General features: G+C 36.4%; 1 protein-coding gene across 9 annotated transcripts in view; it reads right to left on the bottom strand.

Moving 5' to 3' along the window:
- LOC105734295 (neural cell adhesion molecule L1-like protein) overlaps positions 1-23420 on the bottom strand; it is a 204659-nt gene that overhangs the window by 43652 nt on the left and 137587 nt on the right. For 8 of the 9 annotated variants that reach the window (XM_064361927.1, XM_064361918.1, XM_064361922.1 and 5 more), the window contains 8 exons: positions 22679-22849; positions 21716-21763; positions 20056-20176; positions 13745-13929; positions 8541-8672; positions 2967-3107; positions 2525-2636; positions 622-788 (listed from right to left, as the gene is read on the bottom strand). In XM_064361927.1, the coding sequence (XP_064217997.1) occupies positions 622-788; positions 2525-2636; positions 2967-3107; positions 8541-8672; positions 13745-13929; positions 20056-20176; positions 21716-21763; positions 22679-22849 (1077 nt within the window). The remainder of the gene's footprint in view (positions 1-621; positions 789-2524; positions 2637-2966; positions 3108-8540; positions 8673-13744; positions 13930-20055; positions 20177-21715; positions 21764-22678; positions 22850-23420) is intronic. The other variant, XM_064361926.1, reaches the window with a different exon arrangement.

Raw genomic sequence — 23420 nt, 5'->3', positions numbered from 1 at the left:
GGATATTGACATGACACAAGAAACAAAAATGCTCCCTATTATTACTGAAGGACCTTTCTGTAGTTTGTGTTTTCTTGAGGATTCTTTGAGCAATATTAAAATCAAAATATCAGTGAAGCCCAGTAAACTATTAACAGCTCCCAGGACTGTGCCCTGAAGTGAGAAAGAATAATACAAAGCTGTTTATGACTCAAGAAGAGGATAAAAAATCCTCCTCATTCTGTCATGCCTCAGTCATTATGAAGTTATGAGTTTGTGAAATCTTTAGCCCAAAAACTTAATTATTGGTAACATTACCTTGAGTTGGCTTTTGAAATAAAATATAGTTACAGAGGTATGATGTAGTATGGTTAATAGGTAATTTTTAAATATTTACAGCCATCTGTCACTAAGGACACCTGGCTTCCTCTTAAAATAGAATGAAGCTGTGCACATATCATTGGCATATCCTGTAATTCTTGCAATGATCTTTTAGATGAAACCCAATCTAGGAATTTTGAAAAATGGCTCAAAGAACTTTATCAGGTAGTCCAACTTAAATTGTATTATTCCATTTGGGCAAATGAAGACAGACTGAACCCATGCGACAATTCATGCAAAGTAACAGTGAAATAAAAATACTTCTAATATCCAAATTGGCTGTGACTGCAGTTTTTCCTATAGAATTTTCTACCCAACATGAGTATGACCCAGCGTCTTCTTCGGTGGTTCTGTTGATCTGCAATGTGCCATTTTCGTAGATATGATACCGCTTGCCCTCCAGGGGTTTCGCTTCTTCCACCTTCTGCCTATGAACAGAGAAAGCACATCCATTTGAGGTGGGACAAAATTGCATACTCTTTTCAACACTAGTTGATGACGTCACTCAGGCTAATCCCCTTTTCAAGAGCTTAGCAAATCATGAAATGTTCCATTGGGTTTCATAATTTTCTCAAAAGGGACTATGAATGTATATCTTACCTACCCAAATAGACTGTGGCTAGAGAAAATATAAATCCATGCTCCGTGCTTCTGCTGTATTTCTCATAGCTACCAGCACTGTTTGCATGTGTCTTCAGAGCTTAATAAATATTTTCTGGCTTATTGATGGTGAACTCTTTACTTAATGATTGCTCCAGGGTACTAAACAAGAAAGCTAGTAATTGAAAGCGATAATGAACCTTCCAAACCTCCTGCTGTCCTGGGAGAACACTGGTCATTCAGAAATATTATAAGCCAGGAAGTCTTGCCTGTCCTGTGGACATGGATTACATTTATCCTATCAAACCCAGAGTTATTTCCTCCTACATTCATCCATTTCCAAGCATTTGCTGCCACAGCTTGATTTACCCTGTACATTTCACAGTAAGTTACTGCTTGAGTCAAAAAACAAAAAAAACAAACAAAAAAAACCCACAAAGGATAAACTGTGGATGCTGTCCATGCAGGTTCACAGGACAGGGACCAGGTTGAGGTAAGTGAGAGGCTTGCCTCAGATACAAAATTTAATGGGGTACCAAACATCTCAGTAGGCATGGTAAATAATATTTCAATGGAGTGTTTTCAAAAATCAAAATAATGCAAAAAAAAACGATGATGAACAAAATACGTACCATGATTTAAAATAAATAAAGACAATATCTGACCCTATAAATGTATGACCTGGGGTAACTCATCTTACCCTGCCCTACAGAGCAATGACAACATTATTCAAGAACTATTTAACCAAGCGTTTTCAGTAGAGTAACTAATAAGGTAGATCCATATTGACAATATATTTGAACTTATGATACCAATTAATATATGGAAATTAAAATCAAAATGAATGCTGGAAAAGTCTGAAGCATATGTACTTGAAATTAAATGTAAGCTTAGATAATTATTTAGATAATCCCAAAACAACAACAATAGAGTTAAATATGGCCTTGTGGTATTATTGAAAAACCAATTCTACCTTTAAAATTGTCTCTGTAATCTCTTCAGTTCTCTACTTTTCTTTATGAACACAAGTGGCTCTCTGTATGTCTCTGTGTAAGAAAATTTTAGAAACCTAGCCAATGTTTTCAGAAGAGGTAATTTCCTGAGAGGTAAGTTTGTTACCTTATGTCTCAGAGGCACTGGGTACATGTAACAATATAGACACAATGCAGCCTGTCAAATAAGGGATGAAGAGGCCAGGCGTGGTGGCTCAAGCCTGTAATCCCAGCACTTTGGGAGGCCGAGGCGGGTAGATCATGAGGTCAAGAGATCAAGACCATCCTGGTCAACATGGTGAAACCCCGTCTCTACTAATACAAAAAATTAGCTGGGCATGGTGGCGTGCGCCTGTAGTCCCAGCTACTCGGGAGGCTGAGGCAGGAGAATTGCCTGAACCCAGGAGGCGGAGGTTGCGGTGAGCCGAGATCGTGCCATTGCACTCCAGCCTGGGTAACAAGATCGAAACTCCGTCTCAAAAAGAAAAAAAAAAAAAAAAAAGGGATGAAGAAACAAGGTCAAATCGACAACTGACATTCTCTTAAGAATACTGTGCGTGCTGCTGGCTTACCAGGACACGATTGCCTCAGGTGAAGCAAAGAACTCGCAATGTAAGAAAGCACTGTAGCCAACCACTGTAGCATAATTTTCTTCATCTTCAGTTTGTATCAATGGACGGACATCTATTTGAAAATAACATAGATACAGTTTTAAACTTTCATGGAAGAAAGGTGTACAAACTAAATTTTTCTATGTCCTATTCATATTAACAAGAATAGAAAACAGCTGAATATTATGGTGTCTGTCTTGAATTATAAAACTATCCCAATTCGATGCATTTTTGAAAGTATAATTGCAGTGTGAAGTCTAAAACCCAAATGTATGGTGAAAAGTGCTTTGATTTTTTCGCCCCATATATTATGTGTCAGGAGTTCAACTGGTATTTCTGAACATGACCTTGATCATGTTCCTTAGGAAAATAGCAGGTTAAGTCAGCTCCGAGGCACACTCACCCACAATATTGATATTGGCGTTGGCAAGGATAGTTCCGTGGACATTTGAGGCTTCGCACTGGTACACAGCAGTATGATTCGGTTGTAGGTTGGTAAAACTGATTTCCCTGGGGAAGACAACATCACCAGCAAATGGATGATCTGAAAGAGATTAAAGAATGCCAGTTTGATAAAGAACAGACATAAAATATTTATATACCATTTATTAAACATGTCACACAGTATTTATATTTTAAAACCAGTTTATGGTTACTAATAGTTCAATGAAGCCAATTCTTTAGGCTTTTTGAAGGTCAACTATGGACTTCTCTTTCCTGATCCATTTAAATTTTCAATCCTCTTTCAAGTCAATATTTATCAGCAAAATATCTGCTTATCTAAAGCTCACAGACTTTCCATAACTATACTCATAGTACTATTCCAGATTATCCATTTGGCATTCGACCAATGATAAAGTGACATTGTTGTTACTCTTCTGAATTTAGATACTGATGCTGCCCGGCACAAATCACCTGGTCAACACATAATGATCCCCCAAGCCATCAATACTGGCTGCTATTTTCCCCCTTGACACTTTTGTTCCCATTTCATTTCTTTGCCTTTCTCCAGTTTTCTGATCTGCACCATTCATTTCATGTGTGTTGCTTCACTATTTAGTCATTTCACTTACATTGCTTGCATATTTCATTTTCCCAGTAAGAAATGAAACTCTTCTTGAGAAAAAGGGCTAGATTTTTTACTTTTGGGCAATAAAACCTTCCCCACTCCTGATCCAAGTATAATTCTAGAAATATCTTTTGGAAATAAGAATACCTACTCTGAGGCTGGGCATGGTGGCTCATACCCGTAATCCCAGCACTTTGGGAGGCTGAGGTGGGTGGGTCACTTGAGGTCAAGAGTTCGAGACCAGCCTGACCAACAGGTCAAAACCCTGTCTCTGCTAAAAACACAAAAATCAGCCAGGTATGGTGGCACGCTCCTGTAATTCTAGCTACTCAGGAGGCTGAGGCAGGAGAATTGCTTGAACCCAGGAGGTAGAGGTTGCAGTGAGCTGAGATCACACCACCACACCCCAGCCTGGGTGACAAAGTGAGACTCTGTCTCAGAAAAAGAAAAAAAGAGGGTACCTAACATTTCTGATGCATTTGTTAAGGACCAAAAACTCTACTGGATGTGGCACATGCATTATCTCACTGACACTGCTCAGAACTTGATGGATCAGCATTTACATGACCATTTTAAAGATGAGGGGACTGGACTGCAGAGAAGTTGAATGACACATCCCACAGTATTTGGCCACTTTTTTTAACTCTAAAAGCCCTGCCCTTGCTATGATACTATTAAAAAAATGTAGTGGGAAGGGAAACATATTAGCTGGAAATATCATGGGAGGGGGACAAATGCAAAATTTTTTAGTTCAAAGAACATTACAAGATCACTAATCAATCTAATTTTGTTTTTCTGATTGTGTCTCCACAAGATAATTATACTAAGTTTTAGGTTCCAGGAAACATGAATATCAAATATTAAAAGACTTATACATCTTTTTCTGCCTGGGAGTCATAAATGAATATTTTTTTCACTTGACTGTGAGCTCTCTGAGGGCAGGACCTCACTGTGAGGTTGTGCAGTGTATCCCCAGTGCCCAAAGGGCAGCTACCACAGAAAAGCCAGTCAGTAAATACTTGTTGGAATGACTTAGAATGCTAGGATGGGCAACCTTTATTCTTGAAAGGCCTCTATAAGTAGGCAAGCAATAGCCCCTGAAAGATGTCCACATTCTAAGTCCCAGAATGTATGACTATGTTACCTCACATGGAAAAAAGGTACTTGCAGATGTGATTTAGCTTAAGGACATTGAGGTAGGAAAATTATTTCCTATTCCTGGATTTCCCAAGTGGGCTCAATGTAATCTCAAATATCCTGAAAATCAGAAGGCCTTTCTTAGCTGTGGCCAGAGAGAAATGTGACCATGGAAGGATGGTCAGAGGGATGTAATGTAGCTGGCTTTAAAGATGGCAGAAGGGAACCAGGTAACGTGGGCAGCCTGGAGAAGCTGGAAAAGGCAAAGAAAGGAATGCTCTCCAAGCATTTCCAGGACATGACACTGTTGACACCTTGATTTTAGCCAAGACTCATGTTGGAATATTACAGAAATGTAAAGTAGCATATATATACTCTTTTAAGCCACTAAGTTCATGCTAATTTAATTTGTTAGAGCAATGCTAGAAAACTAATACAATCCTGCTGAACAATTTATCACTTATCTCTTGCAAATTAGCAAGACAAGTATCTCTTCCAAGTTTTTTAAGGCTAAACTCTTTAAAAATGTTGCAAAGCACTGAATCTCTGATCCCATTCTTCACTTCTACACCTCCCTCAGAGTCCTAAGTCTTTCAGAGGTAACCCCATCCTCCCATTTAGTTCTTATCCCATTTGATCCATGCATGGCTCTGAATTAATACTGCATTACAAAAGGAAGAAATTAGACCATTTAAATGATATTTTATTTAAATAATTAAACATTGCTTAAATCTGCCTGCTGGCATAGGTATGGAAATTGTTGTTTATTGACAAAGGCTAACAGAAGCTCCCAGGATTCAAGAAAGCCAAGTCTTTGTAAAACACATTAGTCCTACATACTTCAGAAATTCTTTCTCATTGTGTTAGTCAACATAGTGAGAAATCATGCAATAAAGTGGGAGAAACTTCAGCTTTGGAGTTAACCCTTCCTGGGTTCAGTTCCTGGTTTTAAATGTTTCTGGGTTGCATTCTCCAGTAAATAATGTAACCTCTCTGAGCCTCCGTTGCCAATGGAGAATAATAGAATCTATCTTTCAAGCTGCTATGAGGTTCAGAAATATTAGATGCAAAATATGTGAAAAGGGTTAGGCCTGTAATCAATAATAGCAATCATTTTGATTTAATTTTGAAATAACTTGGGGAAAGGATATATAATTCCTAAAATTAAAATAAGCTCAAAGAGATTTCAAATTCTTTTGCCATCAAATATCCCAGTCTATAAATGTTTATGACCTATTTGCAGGGCAGCAAGGAGGGCCATGGCCAAAAGCTGTGAACAGAACATAGAGCTTGGATTACAGCAACCTGGCTTTGGTTTGAGGTCTGCATTATTCAGCTGTGCGGCCTTGCATAAGTTTATTTTCAGCCTTGACCTCCTCATCCATTAACAAACCTATTGGCTCTATTTCGAGATAAATCCAGACGCTAACCACGACTGCCACAAATGTAGCCCTGAGCGCAGAGCCTCTCAGATGGCCTTTTACCTATAATCAATCACACAGTCCATTCTCCATTCAGAAGCCAGGAAAATACCTTGTAAAAATTTAAAATTAGATTGTGTCACTCTTCTGCTCAAAATCCTCCAAGAGTTGCCCAGTATATTCTCAATAAAATCCCAAGGCCCTACTTCGATGTTCATCTTTGCCTAAGCTCTGGCCCCTTCCCCTGCTGGTGAATTTGGTGGCCTAGGGCTGCCCTTACACTCCTTCAGCTTCAGCCACACTCACCTCTTTTCTCTTCCTCAACACACTTCTCCACCTGGAAAGCACTTTTCCTGTTATTTGCATGGCTGACTTCCTCACCTCCTTCAGATCTCTACTCAAAGGTAAATTACCACAAGGGCCCTTACTGTTATTATCTTAAAATAAGATTGCAACTTAGGGTCCTGAACCTTTTTCAGGTACTACCCTTACCCAGCTATTTTCTACTTTACCACACCACAGTGCACAACCATGTGGTTATCTGTCTAAGGGCAAGAGAGCAAGGATTCCATCCGTTTTATTCACTGGTGTGTCTCAACTATGAATTCCAGTGCTGGCACATAGTGGGTACTCCATAAATATTATTGAATGAATGAATCAATTAAGTATGAAAAATAGCACCTCCTTTATAAAGTTATTTTGTGGATTCCAAGTAATTTGTGAATGTCTTTTGTAAACAGCTAAATACCACCCAAATATAACAGTTTATCATTTTGTGTTCTGGAGAATCTGTGTTCCTTACCTTAGTAACTTTTGTTATAACATTCATTATAAACAAAAGTTGCTTTCATTTCCCTTCGTCTACCCCAAACCTCATTATTATTTTTCATTTCTGTGCCCTAAAGAGATGAGGACAAAAATATCAAATCTGAAGACATTAATCATGAGGAGTAAGGTTTACTGAGTGTCTGAGATGGAAAAACAATACCAACCAACCATACTTTACAGGGTGCTGTTTTTGTGGTAGTCCCCATGCTAAACATTCTTTGCATGATGTTTCCTTTAATCCACAAAACAACCCTGTGAGTCAGCGCTAGTTTCATCCCAATTTACTGATGAAGAAACGGGCTCGAAGAGGGTCAGTAATACATCCTGTCACACAGCTAGTAAATGGCATGCAAACACAGGCAGTCTGGCTCCAGAGTTTATAAACCATCACAATACTCTACAGATGAATCACTGCCCTAGGCAGCTGCCTACATTTTTATTTTTTTCATTCAATCACAACCAAGTACTATTATCTCCATTTCACAGTTTAAAAAACACAAGCTTGGGGAGATTCAGAAAACAGCTCAAGATGAAATAGCTGGGAAGGTACACAGGCCAAATGGGACCCCAGGTCTGTTGTCCACCAAGTGACTCACACTACACCTGTGCAGGCCCCAGAGCAAAAGGACAAATGGAAGCCACTATTGTACCTGCTCTTAATTAAGCAATTGGTACATAAAATATGTGCTGTCCTCCTGCCTGAACAAGGACATCCAAAATGATCTGAGCTTTAGGTTCCAGTGGCAGGTTTGGGGACTCTGCCTGAACAAGGACATCTAAAATGATCTGAGCTCGGGTTCCAGTGGAAGATTTGGGGACTCCTTGGAGCTCTATGCTGAGCATGGTGGAATGGGGACAGCTGGTCCTCAGTGCTGAGCTGTTCCTGTCTTTCCATGCCCAGCTCATCTGGAGTGGGCTCAGGGTGGACTGGACATGGGACTTTTCAGGTCTTTGTGCTTGAGCTTGGTAGTAAACAGGCAGGGAACCAAGCAATGGTAATGGGCCAGGTTCAGGCTTGGCATGCCTCCTTTTCCCTGAGGATGCTTTCAAATCATAGAGACAAGCAGGACCAGAGGTTGGCCAGAGCAAGTCCCTTAAAGGACAGAGCCCAGGACAGGTGTTGCTGTTGCCTGAGCCTAAGGGAGGTCCTGAATTCCAACCTGTGCCCTCAGCTGCTAGTTTACTGTTCTGTTTCTTCTCAGGGAGAGGAACAATAATTGGCTTTTTTCCTTGCATGCATCCTTCTTCTCATTCAATTGTCTTTTTATAAATTAAAAATCTTAATTCTTATGTATAACTTATAAAAGGGCCCAACCAGTATAAACATTATTTATGGCTCTTCCATGAATATTGAGTCTCAACAACCAATTTGCTTAGAAAGAATCAATTTCTGATCTGCTGGTCATAACTGTCCTGCTAATCCAACCACTTACCAGCTTTATTTTACACACACGTCTGACTGTCATTAATCCCATCAAACCAGGGCCTTCAGCATTGCATTGCAATGCGTTTTTAAACTTACTGTCAATTGGGGAGCCATTGACTCTCCACTTGATTGTGGGTTGAGGTTCTCCTTCAGCCTCACATAACAAGATGCCATTGCTCCCGGTGCTATACACAGCACTCTGAGGCTTCTTTGTCCATCGAGGAGGCTCTGGACATAAAGTGAAGAGCTCATGAGAGATGTTATCTATGTCAAAAAGTCCCAAAATGTTAAGGCCTGTATGTCTTAACATTTTGTTAAGCAGACACTACAAAGGGTTTCATAGACAGAGAGCAGACACTACAAAGGGTTTCATAGACAGAGAGCAGACACTACAAAGGGTTTCATAGTAGCTCTTTTTGCTAAACTTTTTCTGCAAAGCAAGGTGGGAGTTGCTTTTGTGTTGTATGCTGTGTGTGTGTGTGTGTGTGTGTGTGTGTGCACTTGTGTGTTTGTGTTTCCTCTGGACTCAGCATGTATAATAAATCAACATACTAAAAATAGTTATATACAACCACTTTATTTAGCTATGCAAGTAGCTACCCCACTAGGAAAAAATGAGAGAAGAATAAGCAGATGGTGAGTTTATTTAGAGCTGACTACAGGTTATTTTCAAGCTGCAGCATAGCATCTAAAAAAGGTGGATACACAATAATTATATTTTAAGAATTTTTAAAATAAAACTAATTAAAATGTTTAATGCTTATTTTGAATATGTCTTAGTGATCTAATAGCATTTATATACATACATATATATATATAATCAATTTGAAAAATATTATTTCCTACAGATTTATTTTGTAAGAGGAGAGAAAGAGAATCCCAAAAGCAGTGTTTAGCTTTCTGCAGTTGAAACAATGGAGCAAAAGGTACCTTAAAATTACTTGTATCTTTCTTTATCCCAATGTTCTAATATTACAATACTGCAGAGTATGTCAGAAATAAATGAGGCATCTTACTTGACTTCAAACATTATTGCCATGTTTTATAACTTCATGAATATTGTTATGCCAGGAGTAAATAAAAGGTTTAGATAAAAGTGTGGATATTTTGTATAATTTGATTTCAGAGAAAATTGCACAGAACTGCAGGTAGCAACTCCCATCAAGTGTAGTTTGGTTATTTCCCCAAAGATATTTTGATTTCCATTTTTCATCAAAAAGAAAAGTCTTCAAAGATACATGTATGTATACAATGAAAAATATCATTAAAATTTTTCTAAGTAAAGGAGGAAAAAGAGGATTATACAAAAATAAAATACCTGTAAGTTCACCAGAAGAAACAAAAGTACACAACTAACCCTGGCAAGTTCAAGTCCAAGCAAGATAAGTTAACTTTGTAATTATTCCACAGGGTGTGGACTTAATTGTTAAATTCCAAGTTAAATACCTGTATTCATAAGCTGAACTACCTGTAAATATTTAGACACTTGGTTTAAAATTACAAACTGCTGATTCCTTTCTGAGGTGAAGGTTTATTTTTCCTATTTTGCATTTTTTGATGATATCCTTACTTTTTCTGGTATTTTCATATAACTAATATAAAATTAAATATCTGTAAGTTAGAGAAAAATATTCCATGAACATGAACATTATGGTATATCATATTTATATTACAAAACTACCATTCATGAAGTTATAGGACTATTAGTAATATTACTATTACTGAAAGGGGTCCCATATTATCACTTCATCCATCCCTTTCACCTTACAGACAGAGGCGCTGAGCTTTGGAGAAATTGCCTAACTTGCCCAGGGCCACCAGCAAAGGAAGCTCCAGTTCCTGTTCTTGCCATTCCATAGATATATACACAGCAGCTATGGATGAGCAACATTAAGACTCTGAAGCCATGTGATTTTGTTTCTAATTCAGTGTTATCTTATGAATTTGTACCAAAGATAGGAAAGAAGCCCAACTCAATTTATGCTTCCAAATCCAAGCTCCCCCAATATTTATCAACTGACTCAAGAAGTTCTGAACATTCACTAGGCTTCATCACTACACTTTACCTTAACCCTTCTTTATAAGCTTTCTTTATAATTGCTTGAACATTTACTTTGATACTTTTTATCCAGTTCTCCTACAGAAGCAAGCTGGTCCTGAACCATGTAATATTGAGAGAGACTTCAAGCTTGTCCTGTTCAGAAACAGCTACTTCTTGAGCCTTAAAATAAAAAATTCTGAGGAAAAAACCATCCTCATTGAATCCCATTCTTTCATCTATTATCCTAAGATATATGGTGGTTGCAAATTGCTTATATTGAAACTTTATGCATTTTCTCATAATTGTAAATACAATTGTGTTGCTGGAAATAGAGATGCAAATGTCTGAACATTGGGATTATATAATAAGCAAGCTAAATAGATATGTTTATTACTAGGGAAAAAACAAAACAAACTTGGTACCTATAAAACATATAACACAGTGGTGATTTTTAGTAAAACTGCTTCATCACAGGTTCCTATTAAAATATATATTTTAATAAATCAAAAATTGTTAGGTTCAACAAAAATTGGATTTAATTGCAACATTTTAGAAATAGATTTGTTATTTAAAAACAAGGATTTCTCAAGTATATTAATGACTTAATTGCATTTGATTTTGTAACAACATTTGAAAATGCAAAAACATTTTGAATTATATTATGGATCTATAATTATGTATAAGTGCTTTCGTATTTCACTAACTAAAATTCAAAAGCTTTAAATAATTCAAAAGTTGACAACATAAAAATTATTGGTGGGAGCTTATTTTTAATAACCTATTGAAATGTGATTGTGATTATATTTTGATTTCTGGATGTAGAATGTTTCACATGTCACTCTAATATATCTCTTTTTATTAAATGTGTAATTATTCATATCCTAGATATCTAGAATATATAGTTATACCTAGTCAAGACAACCTGGCTGCTTTTGCTCATACATATTACAGGATTTGAAGTGCAGTCTGATTTCATATTTAGGACGTTGTAACCTAAATTACAAGCTCTCAGGATTTGATTATGTTTAGTAATAAGAAAGACATAGCACATACAGAAAGAATCCAATCCAATCCATGATTTTACTTAAGCACGGTGGGTATTTTCAGAATGGAGTAGATTTTCAAAATACATAATAGCATTGCTATTTTCCCATATGGCAAATCCTTGTTATTTAATTTGGGGTTCTAAAAAAGGACAAAAAAGGAAAAGGAAAGGGTGCAGGAAGGCAGAAAAAATGGAATAAACGTGAACTCATCCATCCAGATGATTAACCAAGTTTTTATTTACTGCTTCCACACTTCAGAAAATGAAATAAAGACTTCTTAAGCTCAATATGCTTTTCACTTGCATGGGTAAAGAGAAACTTCAAAAACATACAACTGAAGGTACATTTAATAGTTTCTTACTAAAGAGAGAGGATTGAATGTCCCTCATAAAAACATTATTTACATCTCAATAGTGCTAATAGCTGTTTTATGAGTAGTGAGAACAATTTGTTCAGGAAATCTATATTCCTTTGGAGTCCTATAGTCAACATTTTAAATTGCATAATTAATTTTACATCTTTGATTTCTTTTTTTGCAACCCTTGCAATTCTTTTGAAAGGTTTGGTTTTATAGTCAAGAAAAATGTGGCCAGATTGTTAAAATATTCAGCTACCGTAGCTGTGTTCCAGCCATCTGGAAGGGTTTCTAATAGTCAGCAACTTGGAGGAGAAGCTAACAATTAGATATGTCTGGTTCCTGGGTGTGTGTGTGCTGGGGAGGGGAAGAGAGGGTTATAGAAAAATACCCCTGTTGCACGATGTAGCCAAATGACATAGAAACATCAAATGACGATTAAAAATATAGATAAAATAAATCTTTCAAACTCATTTACTCTGAATTTCTTTATGAATAATTTAATGTCAGAGGAATATATTACTGTTTGGCAGATGTTGATGTTAATGCATAGTATTGGGCTTTCTTCTATATAGGTTTTGCCTTTGTCATGTCAAAGAAAATTAAATTCTCAACTTTGGTTCTGCCTACCTTAAATATTAATACACCTTACGGTGAAGGCTTGGAAATACAGTGTTATTTCAAATGGGTGAATAAATCAACTATCTTAACGTTTACTTGGGAGGGGAATTTGTGTCTGAGTCCTTTTTCTTTTCTTTTAATTGAAACAACAGGACATTACTTAGGTGTTCCTTGTGCAAACTGAAGCTTTAAGAGGTGAACTTTATTGGAATATTAATGAGTGCCCTAGAGCAATAGTTCACTAAATTGTAGTCTAAAAAGAATAATTCCTTTCAATCATTAAGCTCACACTGCACTAAATAAGTACAAATGCAGTAATCATTCCATTAATTTGATCAATACAGTCAACTAAACTGTAGATAGAAGGGCTCAATGTGATTGGATACACAGAAAATAATCTGTATCAATCACATTCAGAGGACTAGACAACCTTCACATCAGCCAACCAGGCACAGCCTCAATAACTACATTCCACATTTAAATGATGTCATCTTTGTTTACTTATTCCTATAAATGTAACAAATGCCAACAAAATCTTGATTGATCAGTATCTCTGAATTTATAGAGAGAAGATGACTTGAATATAATGTTTTGCACTTTTTGAGATAATTAATATTATAGCATACAGTCGTTTCTTTTTTGCCTGTAAGTAACATACTGAATTTATCATCTGAGCCCAAGACATGGATTACAAAAATGTTATATCTAGTAGAGAGCTAACACAACAATTTGCCTGACTCCATTTTTTTGGTGAAGAGACTGGGTACAGAGAGTGAAATAAATGGCAAAGGGCACAGCAAGTTAATTGTGGGATTATGAAGCAAAGTGTAAGCTTTCTTCCAGGCCCATTTTAATACTTTCTTTCATCACAATCCTTACTGCTGCTTTTACGGTTTCATATTGTGAAGTGTACATGTATATGACAATGAAAATCATTTATCACACTATGACAACATAGGAGACTAGCTTTAATGACTATTTGAATAAATCATGTAAATTGTTTGTGTTTAATCCCTAACATGAGATCTTTTCTTGTCATTTGTCCCTTCTGTGTCATTTTGGAGGGTAAATGACAAACCTGCTTAATTGAAGTATAATATAATTCAGGGCCCACACTGCAGTTAAAAGTTGAAATTGTTGACCTGTTTTAACATACATGATTTAGAAGCAAGGCCCATTATATGTATAAAGTTACTTTTTTGAAAAGCAGAAAAATAGACCAACATGGGGAATGTACCTTCTACTATAACATGAAAATCGTGAGTAGCCGTTCCCAAGAAATTGCTGGCTGTGCAGCGATAATTTCCTTTGTCCTGGTAGGAGACATTCTCTATCTTCAAAGTCTTGCCATAATTTTCTTTTGTTTCTCTCCCCTTTGGTAAGTTACCACCAATTTTGTTCCAATCAACCTGTGGAGTTGGCCTGCAAAAAATAATTAAATCAATAAACATACATCTTTTAAAAGTGGAAAGTAAAATACAACGGAAACCTCAGGACACATCCTTTATCAAGTTGCTTTTACATACGTGTTCATATTCCACTGAATCACATCATCCTTACCAGCAGACAGACACACACACCACCTTCAATGGTGAACACTGGCATTGAAGCAAGTGTATTTCATTGAAAGTTCCTCTAATGGTCTACCTCCTTGGAAATCTTCTCTCTCCTCTATTACAGGGGTTAACTACATGTAAGTACTGACTAAATGTGGCTGGATGAAGGATAAATAATTGAAGTCTATTGAAAAAATATTACTAAGATATTTTCCAAGTGTGAAAATCTCCCTGTGGGTGGTTTGAGGCAGCCAGCGATAACAGCCCTCCTTCCTGTATGTTTGTATAAAACAATAAAGTAGGCCCTAACAGTCGCAGAGAAGTTTTCCCTTTAATCCTATGATGCCGATACTGGAGAATATGGCTCCTGTGTGAAAGCTAAACATGTTGGTTAGACCCACGAACAGCCTATTCTAGGGCAAACTGCAGTCTACAGCACAGATTCTGCCTCCAGGATCACGTTCTCACTCTTGGGAGTAGAGGAAAGGAGGAATGAACGAAATATTCTCTTGCTTAGTGCCTTCAAAAGATTAGCTCACCCAATCAAAACAAACAGGAAAGTAAAGCCAAAACAAAACCAGCGTGATAACTTGTAACACACCAATAGGATAACTTTCCCCATCTTAGTAAGGAGGAAAATAGGACTGGGGAGTCAAGGCAGCTGCATTTAAGAAAAACTCCTCCTCCTGAAAAACAGACAAGTACAGAAGTCATATCCTCTGTGACTCATTTGATTTAAAAATTATGTGGAAACTGTAAAGGGTTGATTCTAACTGAAGGATAATTTTTTTCTCTTCCCCAGTCAGGATCTGATAGTGAGTGGAATAAACAATTCTGCTAATTTTATTGATGCTACATTTTTCCTCTCCAGATTTCTTATTATTCTTAATAGCTGTAGGTTATTGGGTACATTCTGACTATGGGCATTATTGTAATCCTTTAACAGTAAGGAGTCTGAAGCTTCAAGAAAATTTCTTAAGGTCGCTGGAGTAGTAAATGATATACTAAAACTTAATTTTGTCTACTCTAAACTTGTTCTTTTTTCAGTGTGTTCTATTATTTTGTGCTTTTCAATCATGCCCTTCCTAACTCCATAGTCTTAGAATATATGCTTTCTGTCAAACTGCCTGTTAGTTACTAGGTAATAATTGAGCAATTCCTTGAAATCCTGTGTGTCAATATTCTCAAATTATTTGTATTGATAAGTTGTGGTTAAAATAATTCAGTTATTTATGGAAAAAAATTGGAGGTAAAGATGAAGGCTCTTAAATCTACATTTATCTACTCTTTTCCCTCTTCCTTCAAGGCTCAAGTAGTAACCTGCCTTGTGGCCTGGAACAATTATCTTATATTTTACCAGGCTAAGAGTACATGGCACACTTGTGTAGGAAACAGTAATGATGCCTGGGCAGACAGCTGTGAGGGTATATTAGCTGTTGGCTTTCTGAGCACACCACCTAACAGGATGCATAACCCAAGTCTCCTAACTGCTGGCTTTTCACTCCATCTGTCAAAATGACAGCTTGCCAAGTTACAGGCTGCTCTGGAACTCAGTTCTCTTAAAACACAAATTTTTCATGAGTCCATCCTTTAATAGAGCAAGCAACTCACTTTCAGCAAGCCCTCCTGGACTTCCCAGTCTTTGGGTCCTTGAAAACTAAATTTCTTATATCATTTACTTGAAAGAATAAAGTAAAATAACTATCTCTAAATATTTTGTGAAAATGAGATATAATTTAATATCAGGATAGGTCTGTACCATGGCAAAAATTTCCAGCTCTATTCTTGACAAATTTTTTATACCCTTGCCTTTTAAAAAAAAATTTAAAGAACATTTACTAACAGCATTTGAGCAATGTTTTGAGAGAAAATATATTGCTTAGTACCTTTTTGTACATAAACATACACCATTTCATAATCTCAATTTTTTTCAGGCCCTTGTCTGGCCAACTTTTATTTGTATATTTCTCTATTTATAAAGTAATATCTTGTGAAAAAATCATACCTATTTTAAACGCACAGATTTACAAAACAGAAAAAAAACATTTTGAGCAGTACAGATGAGTCCACCAATGGCCATTTTATAAGTAATAAGTGAGTATGAAGTGGTATAGGAATGTACTTTTTAACTGAAGGTGGGATTCCCTGCCTGCACCTCTCCTGAAGAATAGAAAACTATTTCTCATAATGAGATTCAAAATATCATTTTAACTTTTCACAATTTCCACATTACCCACAGAATCTATAGAATCTAAGCCCCTTGATATGAGTATTCCTTTGAAAGTTTTCCTGTTTGAATTAATACTATTAACGTTTTCATTATTATTAACCATTTACTGAAATATCTACTATATGCAACTTCTTTAGGTTCAGATGCAGCGTCATTCTTTACCTGTTTGTTTCTTCCCCCTTTAACTGAACCAAACAGTTCATTTTGTTCAAATATTATGGTGAAGTAAGTTCAATTTAAAGATACTTTAGGGTTTGGGGGACAGACAGGGTAGAATCCCAGCTTCAGCTTATAATAAGCTTGGAGAACTGAATTTAACTCTCTAGACTTCATTTACCTACCCTGCAAGTGGAAATAACAAAAGCCATGAAATGTGGTGTGGATAAAATGAACTAATGTATGTAATGTACAAAAAGAGATTAAGCATTATATTTCCCCTCAAAACACATTTGTTCAAATGCTGTTAGTAAATGTTCCTTAAATTTAAAACAAAGGGAGATAAAAAACATTGGCAAGAATATAGCTGGAAATTCTTGCCAAGATATAGACCTGTCTTGAGATAAATTGTATCTCACATTCATTTTACTTTATTCTTTCAAGTAAAATGTATTAGACAATTAGACTAGTTTTCAAAGACCCAAATATAGTGCTTGACACAAAATAATAGTGCAATATCTTAATTATAATTATTTTTGTTACTGTAGGAGGTTAATGTTTGAAAACTTTGTAAAAAAAGTTTTTTTAAAAGGACCCTAAAGAACTTTTAAAAAATGTATCATGTTCTTCTGAAAGAGGACCCAGATCAGATAGGAGGATTACCCAACACAAACCAATATGAGTAAGAAGAAACTACTTCAGGTGAAAATATTTAGGACAGTGCATCAGGAATTTTCATGTCCTAACAACAACAACATATATTTTCATCCACTCTATTTTTATATATTTCTTCATGACTCTTCATTTTCTAAAAAGCACACGAGAGACTTTCATTACTTTAAAGACATTCTGTGCAGTTGCTAGTCAATACAAGAGGTCAATTATGGTATTTGTGGGAAATAAGAAAAAAAAAAAAAAAAAGAATTACTGAAAGAATTACCCTGCCCAAAGGGTCAACTCACAATAGTGATGAACTCTGCAAGAATTTAATTTCTACCACTATAAATACATACAAATACAACTAGTAAAGCAGGTGGTTACCATTTTAATTCAAACTCAATGTAAGACTTTCATCTTCTAAAACAATACACAGACCAAACATTCTGAACAGAGTCTGTGTCATAGTACTTCTAACTAATGTATGTAAATACACATTGAGAGTTTAAGACAGACAAGTAACTTTGATATTTTTGGTGAATGAAAATAGAAATTTATAAAGCTTAGGGGTTGTAAAACCATTAAAATCTACTCCATTTCTAAACTGGTCATTCAGAATGTACTTTAAATTATGAATGAATATGATTTTTAAAATTTCAAATTATACTCCATTAACCAGACTCCCCAAAGCCCTTAGCTTACAAAGATTATATTTCAAATGAGTAAACTCAAGTGCTAGGAAGATGGAATGCATTTTCCCAAGGTAGTCTCAATGGTAGGAAAAGACCATAAGTTCAGAAGGATAGTGGTAAAAACAGGAAAGGATGTATGATTAAATATTAAATAACATGGTCCCTGTTCACATGTACTTAACAGTAGTTAATAAACAGAACAATTTTAAGAGGTGACCAAGTGAGGGCCTTTAGGGTTTTCTTGGAGGATTTAAAGAAGTGCATTGCTTTTTCAGGTATAAAGAAAGTTCAGTTAATTAAATTTTGATGTAAAACTCTCTTAAATTACATGGTCTGGACCTCCATGTGTGCAAAGGGCAGCAGATAAAAATAGGTAAGTAGGGCTCCTTGGAACCTGAAAAAGGAGCAGATTTAGTTAACTAACATAGTAAACAGGAGTGGGGCAATATAGTATATAGCAGAGAGAGAAAACCAGGCACCAGGAGTGAGGGGCTGACTACTAACAACCTCATGCTTCTTAAACTTAGCTAAGGAGAATGTTGTCGTCAATCCCGTCAATTTGCAATATCACAAATTGACAGAGAGATCTAATTTTATGAACCTCAGTTACTGCCTTAAGTCTGTAGAGTGAAGTATAAATTCTTTCCTCCAGACATGTAACAAAAGGATTTATTTTTTATTTATTTATTTTAATTTAAATTTTTTTTTTTTTTTTTTTTTGAGGCGGAGTTTCGCTCGTTACCCAGGCTGGAGTGCAATGGCGCGATCACAGCTCACCGCAACCTCCGCCTCCTGGGTTCAGGCAATTCTCCTGCCTCAGCCTCCTGGAGTAGCTGGGATTACAGGCACGCGCCACCGTGCCCAGCTAATTTTTTGTATTAGTAGAGACGGGGGTTTCACCATGTTGACCAGGACGGTCTCGATCTCTTGACCTCGTGATCCACCCGCCTTGGCCTCCCAAAGTGCTGGGATTACAGGCTTGAGCCACCGCGCCCGGCCAATTTAAATTTTTTTAACATGAGGTCTTGCTCTGTCATCCAGGCTTTAGTGCAATGGCATAATCATAGCTCACTGAAGCCTCAAACTCCTGGGCTCAAGTAATCTTCCTGTTTCAGCCTCTTGAGCAGCTGGGATAACAGTCCTGAGTAGAATATCTGCAGTGCCTGGCAGAACTTATTTTTTTTAAAGAAATATATATATATATATTTTTTTTTTAGCAAGAAAAAAGTTACCCCATCAAAAAGTGAGTGAAGGATATGAAGATACTTCTCAAAAGAAGACACTTATGCTGCCAACAAACACATGAAAAAAAGCTCATCATCACTGATCATTAGAGAAATACAAGTCAAAACCACATTGAGATACCATATCACTCCAGTTAGAATAGTGATCATTAAAAAGCCAGGAAACAACAGATGCTGGACAGGAATAGGAATGCTTTTACACTGTTGGTGGGAGTATAAATTAGTTCAACCATTGTGGAAGACAGTGTGGCAATTTCTCAAAGATCTAAAAGTAGAAATACAATTTGGCCCAGCAATCCCATTACTGGCTATATAGCCAAAGGATAATAAAATAGTCAAAGGATAATAAATCATTCTACTATGAAGACACATGCACACCTATGTTTATTGTGGCACTGTTCACAATAATAAAGACTTGGAACCAACCCAAATGCTCATCAATAATGGACTGGATAAAGAAAATGTGGCTCATATACACCACAGAATACTATGCAGCCATAAAAAATGCTAAGTTCATGCCCTTTGCAGGACCATCATTCTCAGCAAACTAACACAAGAACAGACCTCATTTTCTCACTCATAAGTGGGTTCTGAACAATGAGAACACATGGACATAGGGAAGGGAACGTCACACACTGGTGCCTGTCGGGGGCTGAGGGGCTAGGGGAAGGCTAGCATTAGGAGAAATACCTAATGTAGATGATGGGTTGATAGGTGCAGCATACTCCACAGCATGTGTATACCTAAGTAACAAACCTGCACATTCTGTACATGTACCCCAGAACTTAAAGCATAATAATAAAAAATAAAAATAAGAAAGAAATATGTATATTTAAAAAAAAAAAAACAACCACGTGTCCTGAGCAGAGTATCTTCAGTGCCTGGCAGAATATACCTTTTTTTAAGGAAATGATTTTTAAAATGTCTATGCAAGCACAGACTTAACGTGCTTGATGCCTTATTCTTTACAGAACTGGATGGACAAAGTCACGAGTGGGAGTCAGGTTACTCACAAGCCTTCAGCAAAACACTCAAGCAGCAAGCTTTCCCCTTTGAGGATGGTAATTGAAGACTCACTGCCACTCTCAGTGGGAGGCAACAGCAGTCTGGGTTTTCTTTGCTTGATTGAATTTGCTGCAAAATATAAAAGTCAGATTTTTTTCAAATTAATTAAAATTCTGTGACACTAAATCTTTCTTAAAACGTAAAATCTGACACATGAGTGTGTATGTGGTATTCATATACACATTTCAACATATTTCCATTTAAATAGATTCCTCTTCTCTCTTACCATGAAGCATGGGTTGTCCCTCAGATGTTTTTACTGAGTATAGCACTGCCACAGTTTATAAATGTTATTATTTATACCATATCTTCTAATTCAGAAGCTCAAATAGAAGTCCTTAAATTAAATGAAAGTCTATGATTTTATATTCTATACTTTAATCATGTCCAGTCATGTGCAATGGCTTTATGTTTATATTTTTACTTAATTTAAATTGCCTAAGGATTTAATAAGTTTTCTGCTAAAAACAGCTTCCTCACTCCTGCACCCAGAAATTCTCACTGAGGAAGGCTGTAGTAGACAGTAGGCATCCGTGAATTTGTCAAGTTCTTTCAGCAACTCTACCTGTAGTCTCAATTCCTTAAAGAAAAAGACTGTTTTAGGAAATGATTAGCAAGCATCCTCACTACTTGCATATTGAAATGTCCCACTTATTTTCTTAACAATGCTTTTCAAACACAGTGGCAAATTAGGAGACTTTCATCTTGAAAGCCACTTAAGTAGTAGACAGTCCTCTATACGTTGTGTTTACTTTTTGAAAAATAATTGTTGAACATGTACTATGTGCAATGATGTTTTATTGAGTGCTGTGAAGATATAGCACCACATACGTTTGAGTTATTAATCTCAAAGGAAATGACGTTGGGGATGAATCAGTCCACCTTAAAACTGAGGGTTCTTCAAAAAGAGCTCACATCCTCCTCCACTGAAGTTGCAAGTATATAAGATTATCTAAGTTATATCACTGGTCCACACTTTATAGAGAATATTTGTTACAATTATGTAAATGACTCTTATGATTATAGAGAACTAGCCTGCTATACAACTCAGATTTACTCTGGCATTTTCCAGAGAACACAAGTTCTGGTAGAAGTTCTATGGGGGGAAAAATTTAATAAAAAGATCACATAGAGGCATGAGCTTGAAAAATGCTACAAACTGTTTTTTTTTTCTCAGAAAGTCACAATGTACAGTTGCATGTCCAATATTCCAAGAAGTTTTGCAAGAAAAAAATATCCACTTAACCTTCTTAAACCCAGTGCGTTCTCTACTTCTTTTGACAGTTAACCATTTCTTTTTTTTTCTTTGTGCAAAAGTATCAACCTTATAAACCAGAAGAGACATTTTGGGAGACCCAAAATAATTACTCCATTAAATATCTCTATCTATCTATTCATTGTATTATATATATGTATTTCATTATATTTATATAGTTATATATTTATAAAGATCACTCACTTTGCATATATTTAATAGAACCCCATATGTTAAGATGTTTTCCTTAGTATCAGTATTGTAATAAACTTATGAGGATATTAAAAGAAATTCAAAATCAGATGACAATGAGGTATAAACAAATGCCAACACTCCCCATGGGTTCAACTTACCCTTGGAACCAATTTCTGTGGATGAACTTGAGTCATTAGCATGCTTTACTGAAACAAAAAAAAATGGAAGGAAAAACAAACATAATGGTGGATGCTGATATCAATAAAGAATGAAAAGTCATAGTTTTGTCTTAGAAAAATTACAAAATGGTGTAGAACCATGCTTCACTAGAACACTGCCTTTGGGGATATAGTTTTACATAGAAAAAAATTATAGTGAGTTTAATCTTGAATTACTACAGAGGAGTCCAGGTGGAGAAGATTCAAGTTATAGCTCCATTAAAGAGAATTGAGGCAACCAAAAGAATGATATAGTGAAGCCCTGGCATGGCGTATCTACACATAAAAATGAAAAAAATCATGGACTAAATTAAACGATAAAATGGTAATGCCAATGTTAAACTATATCAGTCAATTATTTAGTCAGCAAACTGTTGGGGATTATCTCTTCCCTTTGAATCTTATGGTTCTTCCTCCCTCTAATTACTTTTCCCATTTGGGAACCCAGACTGGCATCTGCAGAATCGAGTAGGGAAAGGAGCAATTCAAGTAAGTTTACCAATTTGGTGATAAAAATTCTTTTTGCTTTTGCCTCTGTTGTTTTCTCCCTCATTTTCATTCTGCCAGTTTATCCAAGATCACAATGAATCAATGCTCAAGATTAGCTTAGAAAACACTGGAATTTTATCGTGTATTTTACCCACTGAATATGACTAGATCCTGCAGATGTCAGGTGAAATACACTTATCCTGTGAATTAAGATTTGATTTTCTGGCTGTGAGAGACAGAGCTACTGTGGATCTGCAGCTGCAGATGTCTATTTCATCTGGAAGAAGTCTCTAGAGTTAAATTGAACAATGGCGGAAAATATCAACCCAGCTTTAAATGGCTTCAGCCAGAAGGAAATTACAGACAAATTTGCCTTCAGCATACATGATGAAACAATAAATTATTTGGACTTACAACTGTTAACTGTTAGTTTCATTGGCATTTTCTGTACAATAGTCCTTAATCTTGGAAATGCAGCAAAGCAACAGTAATCATTCCGACTGTCTTTTTCTTCCACATTTGCGAAGTATAGATCTCCCTTTTGGCTCATGTATACTCTTTCATCTTGTTCGATGTGTTCCAGTTCTAAAAAGAGATTTCTTGCCATTGAAAAAGTGTCCCTTATTGTGCCCCATCTTCTTTTTTCATTTCATTTTCTTTTACATTATTATTTCATTTAATTTTTCTTGGTTGCTCTTCTAATTCTCTCAAGTCTGATCTTACTACAGGAACAATGAGCAAAAAGGGAAAAAAAAAACCCAACAAAACCCCTGGGAGCACACTTTTTACCATCAACCAAAGAAGGCCACTGGTAGATAAACCGTGGTAATCTGTTTTGTAGGACTGTTCTGAAGGCCCCACAGGGTCCTGGGGTGTCCCTTGTGCTGTTCTGAGGTGCAGGATCCGAGAAATAAAGAGACAGGACACCGAAGTACAAAAAAAGCACAGCTGGGCTCAGGGGGGCCATGCCACCTATAAGCTGAGACAGGCGAAGCCCTGAATGTCCAGAAGTGTCTGTATTTACTGGGTATAGGCTAGGGGGCAGGGTAGTGAGTGAAGTCATCTTTAAGGATAGTGATAGGGTCATGAGCAATAAAACATGGGGTCCACCCCCATTAGGTCTTCAAGGCAAGGAGGTGGGCTGTGTGCAGTAAGG

This window comes from Aotus nancymaae, unplaced genomic scaffold, assembly GCF_030222135.1.
Source record: "Aotus nancymaae isolate 86718 unplaced genomic scaffold, 86718_ANA_hifiasm-v0.15.2.pri h1tg000046l, whole genome shotgun sequence".
Classification (NCBI taxonomy): Eukaryota; Metazoa; Chordata; class Mammalia; order Primates; family Aotidae; genus Aotus; species Aotus nancymaae.
The sequence above is the reverse complement of the archived record's forward strand: the minus strand, read 5'-3'. Positions and strand labels throughout refer to the sequence as shown.